General features: G+C 42.3%; 1 protein-coding gene across 2 annotated transcripts; it reads right to left on the bottom strand.

Annotated features, from left to right (window-relative positions):
* Positions 1–5,818: 5,818 nt before the first annotated feature.
* Positions 5,819–14,597, bottom strand: AKAP5 (A-kinase anchoring protein 5). Of its 2 annotated transcripts, none has more exons than XM_040477383.1 (2): positions 12,758–14,597; positions 5,819–8,945 (listed from the first exon to the last, which is right to left on the bottom strand). In XM_040477383.1, exon 2 carries the CDS (start codon positions 8,683–8,685, stop codon positions 7,396–7,398), a length of 1,290 nt encoding a protein of 429 aa, XP_040333317.1. In that variant the 5' UTR covers positions 8,686–8,945; positions 12,758–14,597; the 3' UTR covers positions 5,819–7,395. The 2 variants fall into 2 exon arrangements, with proteins under 2 accessions (XP_040333317.1, XP_040333318.1); XM_040477384.1 differs by lacking the exon at positions 12,758–14,597 and adding an exon at positions 11,636–11,821.
* Positions 14,598–15,732: the final 1,135 nt, after the last annotated feature.

The raw sequence follows: 15,732 nt of genomic DNA, 5'->3' as shown, positions 1-15,732 counted from the left end.
GTAGTGACTGACTGATCATCACAGATGTGGCCTGGAGACCCACTTGTAGGCATACTGACTAGAACTTCCTGTGCCCTGAAGGTATGGATGTCACAGGAGGGATTTGGGAATAAAGGATTCGAGTACAAGTATACAAATGACACCATCTGCTTTTCGTGTCACCCTGTGTTCCCCATCTCCCCGAGTGCAGAAGTGGAAGGTCTGGGTTTCACGGCCACAAGTAGAGCTGTGAAAAGCTGAATCCTTGCCCCATAATTGCACTGCAATAAAAAAATCAAGGCTGAAAGTCCTATCTGAGTTTAGCCACAAAATGAGTCAACAGGGAAAGTGCATCTTGTCTTGCTAATGTGCAGAAACTGCTGAACACCACCACCATTGCTGTTATGAGCTGGAATTTACAGAGACAATTTTTTTTTTACGTTTATTTTGAGAGAGTGCATGAGCGCATAAGTGGGGGAAGGGCAGAGAGGGAGAGAGGGAATCCCAAGCAGGTTCTGCACTGTCAGTGTGGAGCTCAACACAGGGGTTGATCCCACAACCCTGAGATCATGACCTGAGCCAAAACCAAGAGCTGGCTGCTCAACCGACTGAGCCACCAAGGCGCCCCTACAGAGACGAGTTTCAGTGTGGGACTTTTCTAGGCTGGGAGCCACCACACCATTCTCCACTTACCTAGGTTGCCTTTAATTATTCATGGCACCTGTGCCCAGCTTTGCTGAGGATTTTCTGAGGATGTGTAGTGTGCTCATGTACAAACGCATGTAATCTTCCTCAGTCTATGGTGGGGTTACATCCTAATAAACCCATTGTAAATTGAAAACATCGTAAGTTGAAAATGCATTTAATACACTTAACCCACTGAACAGCAGAGCTTAGCCTGGCTACCTTAAACATAGCTCAGAACTCTTACATTAGCCTACTTTGGAAAAATCATCTAACAGAAAGCCTATTTTATAATAAAGTACTGAATACTTCATGTAATGTATTGAATACTGTACTGAAGCTGAAAAACAATGGTTGTATGGGAACAGAATGGTTTGAGTGTATCAGTTATTGACCCTCATGATCACGTGGTTGAATGTGAATCGTGGCTGCTGCCAGAGTATCACACTAGTGTTAATCTAGGAAAGATCGAAATGCAAACTTCCAAGTATGGTTTCTACTGAATGCTCTCACACGATCATGAAGTCAAAAAATCAGGGCACCTGGGTGGCTCAATTGGCCAAGCGTCCAACTCTTGATTGCAGGATCATGAGTTCAAAGCCCCGTGTTGGGCTCCATGTCGGGTGTGAAGCCTACTTAAAAAAAAAGAAGGGGCGCCTGGGTGGCGCAGTCGGTTAAGCGTCCGACTTCAGCCAGGTCACGATCTCGCGGTCCGTGAGTTCGAGCCCCGCGTCGGGCTCTGGGCTGATGGCTCAGAGCCTGGAGCCTGTTTCGGATTCTGTGTCTCCCTCTCTCTCTGCCCCTCCCCCGTTCATGCTCTGTCTCTATCTGTCCCAAAAATAATAAATAAACGTTAAAAAAAAAAAAAAAAGAAAAGAAAAAGGCCCTTGGCCCTCACTGTCCCAATGAAGTAAAAAAATCATTAGTTGAACAACCTAAGTTGGGGACTGTCTGTACTCACTCTCAGAAACTCAACCCCTCATGATCTCAAGCTTCTCGGGGGGAGGGTGGGGAAAGTAGGAACTCACTCCAGACTTCAGCAGTAATGGTGGGTCTAAAAAACGATTCACAGGATTGTCTGTGAAAACAAGTCTTGCAAAAGGTGGTGTATCTTTCTTTTACAACAGAATTGTGATTTAATAAGAATTTTTAAATCCTGCAGAAATACCCTATATACGGGGTCTGTTCACTAGTAAGACATTTTACTTCGGCACACATTTTGGTTTTAGGACGCTATCCACTCCATTTCTTTTTTAAGTAACCTCTACACCCAACGTGGGACTCAAACTCACAGCCCTGAGATCAAGAGTCACATGCTCTACTGACTGAGCCAGCCAGGTGCCCCAGACACAATCGACTTTAAACTGGTCCCGAGATTTAGAAAACACAATCTGTAATAGAAGTCCAATTATTACCATTATGCTGTGCTTAAGAAAAAACAGGGTTGTCAATGTTAGGGAAATAAAATCAGTGTCTGTAAACAGAGAACTTGTGAAACACCCAGCTTTAGCAGCAACATCTGCATAATTTAAGCATTTTCATATCAAGATTGCTTAATTATTTGGAAAACCATAAAGATTACTAACAATTATTAGGTTAATATAATGTAGAAAAACAACTAATGAGTATAGCAGGAGATGGTGAAAACAAGTGGACTTTTTTGCCAAATTTATAGATGGCATCAAAGTCAGAAATGCCCTTTAGATGGATAGTTCGCTGATATTGAATTCAAGTTTGAGGTGTTTGTGTTTCTCTTTGCTGTAGGTGGAATCTTTTTTGTTTGTTTGATTGTTTCCGTATATATAGAACACATGAGCAGGGAAGGGTCAGAGAGAGAGAGAAAATCCCAAGCAGGTTCCACACTATCAGCACGGAGCCTGATACAGGGCTCGAACACATGAACTGTGAGATCATGACCTGAGCTGAAACCAAGAGTCAGACGCTTAACCGCTTAACCAACTGTGAGCCACCAAGGAGCCTCTGCAGGTGAGCTCTTTTGGGCAGATCATTGTAAAATCTGTCCAACACCCAACTAGCAAAGTAGAACTCTTGGTAATGTTAACTCACTAGTTTTCATCAGTGTGATCTTTATACTTTTAGGAAATAAATATAATATACCACATTTCTCTTAAAAGATTTAAGTAAATAAAATAAACATGAGCCAATATAACATTTATTCTATATTAATAGTCAGTACATATATTAATTCAGGTTAAAACCTTTTTTCTACAGAGTATTTCTTTAATATTAGCATCTGATCCACAGTCCTATAGTACTAATTTTAATGAGAAATACAAAATGGAACTTTTACTTTCATAATAGCTCATCCACTTAACATTTTTACAGACAAAGAACTACTATAAATATGTAACATTATGCAGGCTTTTTTCTGCACCTGTTCACAAATCATAATGAATATAACTGTGTAACTATTTAGAAACTGAATGCTTTCAAACTGTCCCTGTATTTAGATGACCGCCTCCCCACACTGGGCAAATTAACCAGTGTCTCTTTATTCTCCCCTCTATGGCACTCATGGTGCTGCATTGCCTGTGGCTCTTTGCCCTAATCCCTGCCCCAGTTCCTGTGGTTGCTGTTGCCTGGCTTGAGCTCTTGGAGGGCTGGGAGCCCGTCTTCTTCACCAAACAGTGTTGGGCATATGTTATACCCAACACATGTTGAACCAAACTGAATTTAATCAGGACATCTAAATTTCATGGAGCTTCCTTCTGTTTAATTTTTGTAACTAAATAAGGATTGCAAGAACTTTTTTTCAAAAATGTATCATAAAATGTACTATTGATTGAATTCTGCACAATAAGAAACTTTGTTACAGGATGAAACATCATAGGAATTTGAACCTAAAGAACCTGAAACCATAAATGAGGACTTAAAAAAATTTTTTTTTCAGAAATGGCAGGCAGAAAAGTCAACCCCTGATGTATTGAGTATCAGATGAGATTAGAAAGACTTTACATATCTGAATAAAGTTGAGATTAAAAGGATCTTTCCAAACAATGGGGTTCTAAAGCCTAACAATTATTTTAAAAATTCTGCTGGAAACCCCCCACCCCCACAAATGAACTCATAACTATAAAAAATAAGGCAACTTGAAGTTAAACATTTACGAAGTTAACTCTGGATTGCATGCAAAAGCCAGATTTGACTGGTGCCCTCCCATGACTAATGGCCTTTAGCAGTAAGGCTTTTCACAGATACTCGTGAAATAAGATAATCTCTCAGAAATAAATCAGAGTTTCTTAGACTCCACTAAATAGTAGACCAATTAAGATCATCACAAACTTCGTGCTGTCAAATGCCTTGAAATTGCCTTGAAAGAAAATTATGCAGACAGCTTTTCTGAAGAACTCCATTTGTGCCACATGCTTATTATTCTTTGAGGTGGAGGAGGAGGCAGGGAACATAATTTCTGTTTGAAAGTTCTTTTGTTTTCTGCTACCTTCACTTAGATATTACCCAGTACTATTTTTATACCCTATAAAGTACTTTGAGAAAATGTTAAGTGAATAGTGCTAGAGAAAATAGAAGAGGGTTTTCATATTCACTGGGTTGTAAAGCGAAGTGAATAATACTGGACTCTTAGAAGGGGGAAGATAATGTGCCGAAAAAATTAACAAGCATCCAATAAACCAACCCACCTTGTAAAATCCTAAACTCAAAGACAAACTGAATCCCAACTAATTAATAAGTGTTCATTAAAAGCAGCATTTATACCACAGCACATTTAAGTGAAAATTAGTGTAGTGTCATTGAATTGCCTTTTAAATGATCATTTTAATCATGTCAAATGGATATGAATTGAATAGGAACCTACTTAAATTCATTTAATGTCTCGCATATAAGGTCGAATTGCTTAAAATAAACACTATTGAAATGAAACATATTTTATAAGAGACTTCCAAGTTATGTGACTCCTGCTTGTGTCTATAACAATACAGTTTGGATCACCTTAGAATTCCTTTTAATAGGATTTGGCCATGTGGCAGGTATATTTAGGTGGAGACCAATTAATTTCTGGATTCCTTTTTCAAACTGGAATCCTACTTATTTAACTCCCCAGATATTCTCAGTAGGAAAGATTAAGGAAAAACCACTTAAGATGAATGCAAGTGGAGTTACACATCTTACCACAGAAACAATCAATTATAATACATTCTAACCAAAAATATATATCAAACCATAGTGGGGGAAAAAAAAGGTAGAAACCTAGGACTAGAGAAAGTGCTATTTTAACAAAAATAATTACACATGTTTATCTTGTATCTGTTTTTAAAACTCCCAAATGCCTAAGCCTTTGGAAGGCTTATGCCTAAGCCTTCCAAAATATTTTCAATCACTGGTAAGTGCTGTGCTCTGTGCTCATTCATGAGAGATTACTAAAAAGTTTACAATGCAAGTATATTGGCTTGAGCCATTCTGGAAGTAAATGAAGACAGGATTCTTCGAAACAGTTAAAATGCACCAACTTTGATCAGGCGTTTAACAACTGTTCACTTTTAAATATGATCTGATATTTGCTGGTAGCCATCCAAGTCCATTAGCACCACAGAGAGTGGATGAAAAAGAGTAGTTTCAGGGAGAATGACTTAGCAGTCTTTTTTAAATGTTTAAAAATTGTACACTGGGGCGCCTGGGTGGCGCAGTCGGTTAAGCGTCCGACTTCAGCCAGGTCACGATCTCGCGGTCCGTGAGTTCGAGCCCCGCATCGGGCCCTGGGCTGATGGCTCGGAGCCTGGAGCCTGTTTCCGATTCTGTGTCTCCCTCTCTCTCTGCCCCTCCCCCGTTCATGCTCTGTCTCTCTCAGTCCCAAAAATAAATAAACGTTGAAAAAAAAATTAAAAAAAATAAAATAAAATAAAATAAAAATTGTACACTAAAAGAAATTCATTTCTTGGGTCATGTGTTTTGAAAATCCACGCTCACATTGCTAAATTGAAGGATTTTTGTGGGTTTCTGGTCCCAAAGTTATAGGCATGAAGGTAGGAAAGTCTGGGGGGATAATTTTGCACCTCAGGAAAGAACCTTGCTAATAATATCCATTATTTGGTTCAGTTCCAAAGTCAGATTAGGTTTTTCTGCCAGAGGTCTCAAGATGTACTCACAGCAAGAAACAAAGAAGGTTCTATAGATCAAATTAGCACATACTTTCTATACGTAATAATGCTGGAAGTCACCTAGATCATTTACAATCATCCAATGTACACTCTTTTCCCCAAGAACGTACAAATATTCTTTAACAAATACCTTACAACTCAAATGGAGAGCTCTTCATACTTCATCCACTTTCAGAGTAATGCCGCCACTTAGACATTGGGGGACTCTACAGTTTGAACCTTTACCTGTGAGGTAGGGAAGTGTATTGTAGTATTATGGCCATTTCACACAAGGAAAGATTGAAATGTAATTACTTTTTCAAAAAATATGGTAATTATTAATGAGATTGATGATTTAAATAACCGAATAAAATGCAAATAAGCCCTTATGGTTACATTAAGTTCATTTTTTTCTGTAAGGGATTAGCTGGACTGGAAATACTGATGAAAAAGTTATTTTTCAAAATCCATGTAAAATGTTTGTTACTGGTATCTCGACACAGAGGCACAATGAGAGAATACTGACATTTAAAATACAATGTGCTTTAGCAGTAACTTTTTACTTTTTCTATTCAACTATGTACTTGGCTCCTTCTTGGTCAAGAATGGACAATATTTTCACCAGGTTATTATGATTTCCTAGTACTTTCACTGCCAGGCAGGCTTTGAATTCACGTTCCCTCTTTGAGGAGAGGTTGATGAATACGGGCTCTAGAGAAGCAATCCTGCAAGATGAATCCTATGTTATCTGTGATAATTGGTTACTCGGGCAGTTTGCCTTCCCCTGGATGGAAAACAATGATCTCACTTTTTGTTGCTACTGTTGCTGTTGCTTAGCTTTTCAGGTTTTGTTTTTAAGCTTTTCAGTAGACGACCCCATGCAGAAATGGATTTATACAGGTCTGCTGGAGGCAGAAGATGGAGAGCGAAGATGCCCTGCCTGTTTCTACACCTTTGCACTTGGTAATTATTTGTCTGTCTGAAGTAAATTGTGAATGGCTTGTGTACAGTATTTAAGCAGGACTAGAAAAACACTCATGTTTAATTCAAATATGCACATTCTGCTGAAACTAAGAAAAGGCAATATTTTTTTGAGGTAAGACTACTGCCTATGAGTGTAACAACTATAAATCACACATTGACAAAAATAGCTCACCTTCTTCACCATTTTAAACATAAAAGTGCACTGTGGGGGGGGGGGAAGCTTTGAAAATCGAATGTGATGTTAACCTATACACAGGATCGAACTATCAAAAGGAAACCAGGCTTTGTGACATCAGAGAACAGTAAAGAGTTTATGTCATCCCATAAGTGCTCAATTAATACAGCTTCCTTCCCCCAAGTACCCCAATCTCCACATGTCATTTTCACACCTCCCTGTATGTCACTGTGCATTGCAATCTGTATGGGCTTCCTCTGATCCAGAAGTGACTACATCTCAGGGGGAGAAAGGGTTTTATAAACGTAATTCTTTAGCACTTCTGGATTGGAACTGTACCTTTAAATTCCACAGATGATAAATCCCTCATTTGTTACTGAAAAAGAAATGCCGCAAGTATGTAAAATAATTCAGCATTAAGCTTTTTTTTTCTTTTCCTCCCATGATTTGGAAATTAAGTCACTGCAGAAGATTGTTTATTTTATTATCATCAGAGGCCATTTCATTAATCAGCTGTTCTATAGACAACTGAATAGCATTCTTGACAAGAGAAGAAGCCGTTTCTTTTAAGAGTGTTTCGTATTGTTCTGAAGTTCTACCCTCAAAACCACTATCATTAGCAAAAACCCCTATTTGCTCGTTTTCAATTGAAATTAAGAATTGCTTAGGGACATTTTTAGATTTCTTAACATCAAATTCACTGATTTCAGTGTCTGTAATAATAATAGCAATTGGCTCCATTCTTTTGCTTTCTTCTGGTTTTGGTTTCTCTGCAGTGACCTCATTTCCTCTAAGCTCTGATTCCTGGCTCAGTTCAGTATCTTTTGGCTCACTCTCTTCAGCAACAATCTCTCCACTTTCGTGCTGTTTCCAATTTGGTCCACTTTCTAGGATATTGCTTTTGGCTTCTTCCACAATTTGCTGATCTGGGACTGCAGGTGAGGGAGGAACATCAGAAACCAAAGGGGGTTGCTGTTGTGTTTCTGAAGTTTCAAGTGGGCTTGCTTCCTGGGGTTGAACGCTTTGTTTTTCCTCAGTTGTTTCAGTATCTCGTTCAATGACTAGAGTTCCTGTGTGAATGGCAGAATGCCCCGTGTCTAACCCAAGTTCTACTGCAATCACTTTTTCCCCAGGTGCCATTGTGCTGTGGCTCCCGTTTGGCTCACAGACCTCATCGCCCCCTTTCTGTGAGACAGCTTTACTCACATCCTGGGGCAACTTGGGCGTGGTTGCCTGCTCGTCGGATTGGGTCGGAGCTTCCGTATCCAAACGTTCAGCCTCTCCCTGGACTCTGAGGCTGCAGTCGGAGTCTTCTATAATTTTGGAATGATTACTTCTTTTCTCTCCTTTTGAGAATTTTATGCAGGGAATCTTGAGTCTGGATTTTGCCTTTTTCCTAGAAAGATCAGCATCCTCGGCACTGATTTCAGGTTGCACTTTAGCCTCAAAGGGCTTTTGCTGCTTTGAAGCTTCTGACCTTTTCCTGTGTGTTACAAGACGTTTGATTGACGCCCAGGCCCCCACTGGGGCCTGGGGCTGATCAGAAGCTCCCGCCTCTGGGGGACCCGTTCTTGCTGCACCAGCAGCTTTAGAGCTAGCTTTGGGCTTCATCTCTTTGGCTGCTTTCTTTCTTCTCTTGAAGCAAAGCACTGATGCTTTTTCCTCCTGCCGCTCGTCTTGAGGACTGACTTCTGTTGGTCTCTTCTCATCCTTGCTTTCGACTTGAATTTCAGAAACTGTGGCTTCCATTTTTACATTACACTCGTTCTTTCTCTAGAAAACTATATTCTTTCTTCCTTAGCGGCCTTTATGACCAAAAAGTGGGCAAAAATACCATACTAAATAAAATTTCTTCCAGATGTATTCACTCGTTTTGTCTTACTCCAGTTATTTTAGGTGGCTTCTCCAGTGTACAACTCCTAGTTTCTCTATTACTTGTAATTTCCTCTCTTTAATTTCTTCATGAAAGCCCTTTACGGGATAGATTTTTATTTTATTTAAGGATCAACCTGATGAGAGAAAAGAGAGTGGCGTTTTATTTCACCATCAGCCTATTGCTTTCTAGGAAAACAATTTCCTAGATTTCCGTCCAACATATATGATTCTACCAGGCACGTTTCTCACAGAATAACTTACTGAAATAACTGGAGAATTAAAATATCAAAAAGATTTCCATGTGAATCTATTTTCTACTCTCTTTCTTCAACGTTTATTTATTTTTGGGACAGAGAGAGACAGAGCATGAATGGGGGAGGGGCAGAGAGAGAGGGAGACACAGAATCGGAAACAGGCTCCAGGCCATCAGCCCAGAGCCTGACGCGGGGCTCGAACTCACGGACCGTGAGATCGTGACCTGGCTGAAGTCAGACGCTTAACCGACTGCGCCACCCAGGCGCCCGTCTACTCTCTTTCTTAAAACTTCATCTTGGATTATTTGCAAATCTGATATCAATTCTTTCATTGCACTGTCTTTACGAATGTTTATGACTCAATTCCAAGTTAACAAAACAAACATTAACAAAACAATGAAAGGCAAGGTGATAAGCAAGCTAGGGTAATTTTTATTACATGCAGTAAAGAATTCTGCAGCTGCAAAGGATCTTAGAGATTTTTCAAGCCCAGCCAGATGAAGAAATCGAGCTCCAGAGTGGGTGGTTGGACTGCTGAAAGCCATACAGTCAGACAAGGTCAGGGCCAGAGTTAGAACTGAAGACTTTGCCTCTCCAATGTTCTTTCCATTCTACCATAAGGTTTCTGTTCTAAAAATGTATGTTCTGTCAGGGAGGTGCTACTTTTCATACATACTTTCAGGAAGTTTAACATCACTGTCATTCACCACTCTTAAATGTAGTTGTATGATTTTGACATTTTTTCCCCTAAGTATCTACTGTTCAAAAGTTTTCCATAATGAGCACATAGCCAAAGGTCAGTAAGAGTGAATGATAATAATCACTAACATTTATTGAGCAGCATCTGTGCCTTAGGAAAGGCTAAGCACGTTTACATACATCTCTAATCTTCCCCACAACATTACGAAGTGAGTAGGTGCTGGTATCACTATCTGCAGAGGAAGAAACTGAGGCACAGAGTTAAGCAACTTGACCAAGATTCCACAGCTAGTAGGTAATCTTTGGTTGAATCCAAGCTCTGAAAGTGCACAATAGAGTTTTATCAGGAAAATTAATTATTTGGAGATACTAATCTGCACTAGATTCACTAGTCAAAAACGTTTTCATTGCTTAAATTTAACTTATGGTTATTTAACCATAAGACAGCCCATGAACTCATAATTGAACGAAGACTAGACTGGGTTCGTGTTATTTTAAAATCAAGCTTCTGAAATTCCTTATATTTTGTTTTCTTGGTTCTGGAACTAATTAAGGAGCCAAAGATAATCGCTAAGCTATGTGATTGGCAAACTGATTGGTTACATATAAATATAAAATTAATCCACAGAATAGCATGACCAACGAACAAAGATGTGAGGGGATGATCTCAACAAAAGTTGTACCAATTTTTGTTGATCGAAGTCCTAAAATAAGCAAGGGGACTCTTTCCTTGTACTATTTTTATGTAAATCCTTCAGCGTTGTAGGTTTATTTGGGCAGCTCTTGATTCTATGAACCACAAGAGGAACTGGAACTCTGCAAATCAGTTTATGATCTAAGTATTCCCTTAGGTTGGAGTTCCATACTCGATGCCCCTGATGAAAGGACAAGATCATCCCAGAACAGCGCGGGAACTAAAATATGAACATTGTAGGTGTCCCTCCTCATATGATGCTTCCATACGCTCCAGAATCACAGCTGATTATAGCTCTCTCTTTAAGTCTTCTCCTGTCTCGCAGTTCTCAGCACCTGAGTGTTTACCAGCCAGAGAATGCATAACTAATAGAAATATTGAAATTAGACCATGTTTAAGACTGTAGGATTTGAAATTGCCCTGGATTGCCCAAAGGCAACTGCCTGAGAAGCTCACTTGAATGGATATCGCAGTAGAAATAAATTCCCCAAAAACCTAACCGAAACGGGGAAAATACAATCTGAAGACCTTAAAACTTTGAAGAGTGTTAGTCTGCAGATGATTCCTCCTTAGCCAGCAGGGTACTCTTACCGCCACAGCAATCTTAAAGTCCCTGTTGTCATTTCCTGACCGAGTCTCATGTCTAACGCCCCTTTCCCCCTTGAGCAGAGAAACCCGGAGGAAAAGAGCGAGCCTCTGCGAGGAAAGCTGCGAATCTCTCCCAGGGCCGGATGCGGACCACCAAGCAGCCTCCGGAGGAAGGCGGCTCGTTCGGCTGGACGCGCCTGGTGGCAGGTGCTGGAGCGCACGATAAAGAACTCAAAAAGGAAAGTGCCGGGGGCGTGGAACAGATAGCCCAGCTTCAGGCTGTCTGCACAAACAGAATGGCCAGGGGCCCCAAATCACATTCCTCTCAAATGAGGGTAAGGAAGGGTAAGAGCGGTCCCCGCAACCCCTGCTGCCAGGACGAGCTGTAACGCGGGGAGGGCAGGTGGGCACAGCTGACCAGGGTGGCCGCTGGCTGGAGATGCGGGCGGACGGACGACCCTCCCGGTTCTTATCCCGGCCACCTCGGGGGCCCCGGTTGTGGGCGCCCACCCCGCCGCGCGGGCGGCCAGAGGACCTGACCCTGGCCCAGACCCCCTTCCCTGCCACCCCCTCGCCGTCCCTCACTTACCGAGGGTGCGGGGGTCCCCGGCGACCCTGCTGCCGAGGTCAGGGTGCGGCTCGCGGGGCCGGGCGCCCAGGAGGCCGGGAAGCCTCGGTCGTACCCGCAGTGAACAACCCTCTGCAGTGGGACCGCAGCCCGCGGCGCCCCCTCCCCAGAGAGGGGGGAGCAACAGCCTGCGGCTCCAATGCGCGCCGGGAGGGCGGGCGGGCGGGCGCGGGGCGGGGCCAGGGCGGGCGGGGGCGGGGGCGCGGCCTGCGAGAGGCTCCCCCCCCGCCGCGTGGGAGCGCACCCGGCGCTTCGAGCCCCCGCGCGAGTTCCCGCCGCGCGACCCCGTCCGGCCCGGGGCGGGGGACCACCCGCAGATGGGGTGGGGACAGGGGGAATGAGCCCCGCACCTCCTGAGATGCAAAGTAGCAAAATCTGGCTTTAAATTATGGGCACTGCCATCGAAGCCCCCTCGACACACCAAATATTTAAAGACACAGCAGATACATTTTGAAAGGATTCAAAACTGTGCACGGTGAGAGCTCGTTTGGAGAGAAAATTACGTATATGAATTGAGACAAAAAAAAAAAACCACAACAGAACAAAACACACACACACACACACACACACACACACACACACACACACAAACCAGCTATCCTAGGAGTGGCTTTGGGTGCAACGGTGTTATTATGGTTCATTGCCAAACGGACTCTGAGGCCCAAGACCTAGACAGACCCTAATCTCCCTAGTCTAGGGGGCCAGGTGGAGGTGATACAATCTGTGTGCGGAGGAGGTCAGGGCACAGGAACCCGGCCCCATCCATCTTTTATACCTTACGTATTCACAATGTCTGCTTAATCTTGTCCCTCTCGATTAAGCGGGAGTGAGGATCAGGAGATTGCTTTCCTCACGATTCCAGTCCCAATCAGAGCAAAGGGCACAGGCAACATCTACCCTCCTTCCTGACTGGATGGCTAGGTTGTGTATTTTTATACGTTTTCTGGGTCTTTGTCTAAACCGGTTACTAGTGTAGTGAAACCGCAAGCATTTATTTGTACACTTAGCGCATCGGTTTCATTAACCAATGAGGTGATGCTGTGAGGGCTTAGGTGTGAGGGCTTCAGGATTACCAGTACCTACCCAGGCATTCCTGGGAGTTCCAGCAGTGAGGTCCTCCCGGGGTTACAGTTCTGGGCTCCTCAGGGGCCCTCCCCGGGACACCGTCCAGATGAAGAACCTGTTCAGGCGGAGCAAAGAATTACCAAACAGCGCTTGTACTTACTACCTCCATTCTTTGACAGGATTCTGATCTTCACGGAAATAAATCTGGTGTCTGCTTTTGGATGTTTTTCCAGAAATACGTTTTACCTTTGTGAGATTCTGTAGCTGTCACTGAGACATAAGAAAGAAACACGAGGACCCAACAGCAAAGCCGAATCTAAGTTGTCGGGGTCTTAAACTTACAGGTAAAGTTAGAGATGAAAGCTGTAAAACAGGAAAATCCATTAGCATCTACTTTAGTGGTAATTAGGAATTCAGTTTATCTTTGTGCAGACAGCCACACCAGCCTGTGAAAATGCCGTTTATATTCCCAGATGGGTTGTTAACCTTGCTGACACTTTTGAACTTTAAACAAGCCAAAAGAAATCCATGGCACTCATAAACAACTGAGATGCTATTACTCATTGAGATCCAAATTTCCCCAAATCTACTAGACATAGGCATTTACAACAATTTCAGGCAAAAATAAGATGAGCTTATCCAGATGAAGACAGGTAGGAGAGCTGTCTTATTAGGCAGGAGTTGGAAATAAAACAAGGGACAGGTTAAAAACAACAAAATCCACTTTAATGACTTGTAGATCTTTTATCACTTACTTTTCTTGAAAAAAAAAAAAAAGACTAGTGGAAGGGAACTGGTAAAAGGTTGAGGTAAATTGATTTTGTATTTGAAGGGAAGATTTCTTTAAGGTATATTTCAAATAACTCATCCCCAACCTGTACCACATGTGCGCGTGCACACACACACACACACACACACAAAGAATATAGTACTATAAATAAAATACTGCACTGTGATTTTTCTTTAGGATAGGACTACAAACTGATGCCATATCTGAATTTTAAGAAAAGTATTCAGTACTTCATGCATGAAAGAAACCCGTCATCCCTGAACTCACTTAAGTGACAGTAAGATATTACCCATATCGTTGTCTGCTACTCCATTAGTAGCTTTTCATTATATGAGAAACAGGCTATAAATAGATTTCTCCAATCTGATGAGAAATTATCCTTCCTACAGCTTATCTTGTCAATATCACCAGCCATAGCGTGCCAATAGCATAGTTTGCTTGTTTATCTGAACTCCTCTTTACCTGATCTCAACTGGTCCTACCGTTTCTCCCATTCTGGCCCTCATCCCCCGGGCCTGGGCCTGTAGCTACCAAAAATGGCTTAGAACTCCTTAGCAGTAATTCTTACATACATTTGAGAGACCTTCTGGGAATCAGCCCACCACCCTCTTCCCTGGTACACCATTAAACGAACTTGTGGCTCGTGTTCTCTGGTACTTTTATCTGTTTCGGGGCACCGTCCGGTTGTACCAGTGAACACAAACTCAACGGGAGTTCTGTTGTAATCTGCTTTACTTGACAGTACATGCGTGCTGCCTCTTCTGAATGGAGTGTCACTACGAACATCTTCAGTGCATGGCGACAGCCTCTGAAGTACAGAATAGAGAAGGTCCGCTCTGTTCATCAGTAACATTACAAATAGGGGGAGGGAAAGCATCAGTGGCCCGGAAACGGGTTAAGAACAGGGGAGGCCAGTGATCTGGAAGGGCTCCTCGCTCCAAGGTAAGGACACTGGACTTTGTCTGGCAACATATAATATGTACTCCGAGCACTAATGCTTCTGCAGGTCTTGAATTTAGGTCCTTCAATTAGCCTGCAGTTATTTATTTATTTATTTATTTATTTATTTATTTATTTGCCTCGGTGCTCTTTACCCTTAAAAAAAAAACTTTTTAAGTAATCTCTACTCCCAGTGTGGGGCTCAAACTCACGGCCCCGAGACCAAGAGTCACATGCTCCACTAACCGAACCAGCCCGGTGCCCCTCTTCATCACACTTCTTAACCACAGATCGAAGAATCAGTTTCACAAAACCCATGCTATCAATTGCTCCGTAGCCTTCCCAACCTCTTTATTTCTTCCCTCTGCTTCTTCCACCTTTCACTTCCTTCAAGAGGGAAGTGAAATGGACACAGCTTTCCACCTGTCACAAATGGGAAGTCTGCTTCTGTACCACGTGGCAGGGGCTGCCTTCCGGGAACAGCTCTGACGGGCAGAGTAAGTTAGGAGCAGAGGCTTTAGCATCAGAGGACTTAAAAAGTCCATCTGGCAGGCAGCAAGTAGTGCAATTTTGAAGTCTGCCTTCCTGCAAAATGGAGATACAAACCTAATTTACAAATTTGTTCTGTTATCATTTCTCTTGACACATTTCTAGCCAAAGGTCAGCTCCCATTTTGAAGCTAGAGATCACTTTTGAGCAATTCCATTACTAACAATTTACCCAACACATGCTTCTACACAGACTGCACAGATGCGTAAGAGAATATTCGCTGCTCTCATTTGTAACAGCAATAACCATGAAACGATGGTAAGTGTCCCTCGATAGGGGACTGCTGAAATACTACACAGCTGTAAAAAACAAGGTGTGTCTCCAGCTGCTGACATAGTAAGATCTCCAAGATATACTGCCAGGTGGAAAAAGCAAGTGGTACCATTTGAATTTTTATTGAAGACATTTTACTCCTCCTTAGGAAAATTCTTGCATTTGTGACAGTCCATTCATTCTAAGCAGTATGGACTACTTATTATATTAGGGGTTTGTTTACTATCTTTGGCTTATACACCCTCCACTCACCTTCTCCCACCAATCGTGTTCACTATTCCTATCAATATTAAGGATATAAACCCACCTGGCTTTTGGTGATGAGGAAGGCTAAATCCTTTAAGATGATCTTTGAGTCACCACGTCTAACAATACCTTTCTTCCCTTATTTACAAAATTTATTCCCGGCAAGTCCCATTCCAGATGACGTCTCATAGGACGT

The sequence above is a fragment of the Herpailurus yagouaroundi genome, unplaced genomic scaffold (assembly GCF_014898765.1).
Source record: "Herpailurus yagouaroundi ecotype Mexico unplaced genomic scaffold, PumYag 141, whole genome shotgun sequence".
Taxonomy (NCBI): domain Eukaryota; kingdom Metazoa; phylum Chordata; class Mammalia; order Carnivora; family Felidae; genus Herpailurus; species Herpailurus yagouaroundi.
This window is presented reverse-complemented; position numbering and strand designations above follow the sequence as displayed.

Coding starts and splice junctions, on each gene's coding strand:
- AKAP5 (XM_040477383.1), bottom strand. CDS start 8,685: ATGGAAGCCACAGTTTCTGAAATTCAAGTCGAAAGCAAGGATGAGAAG.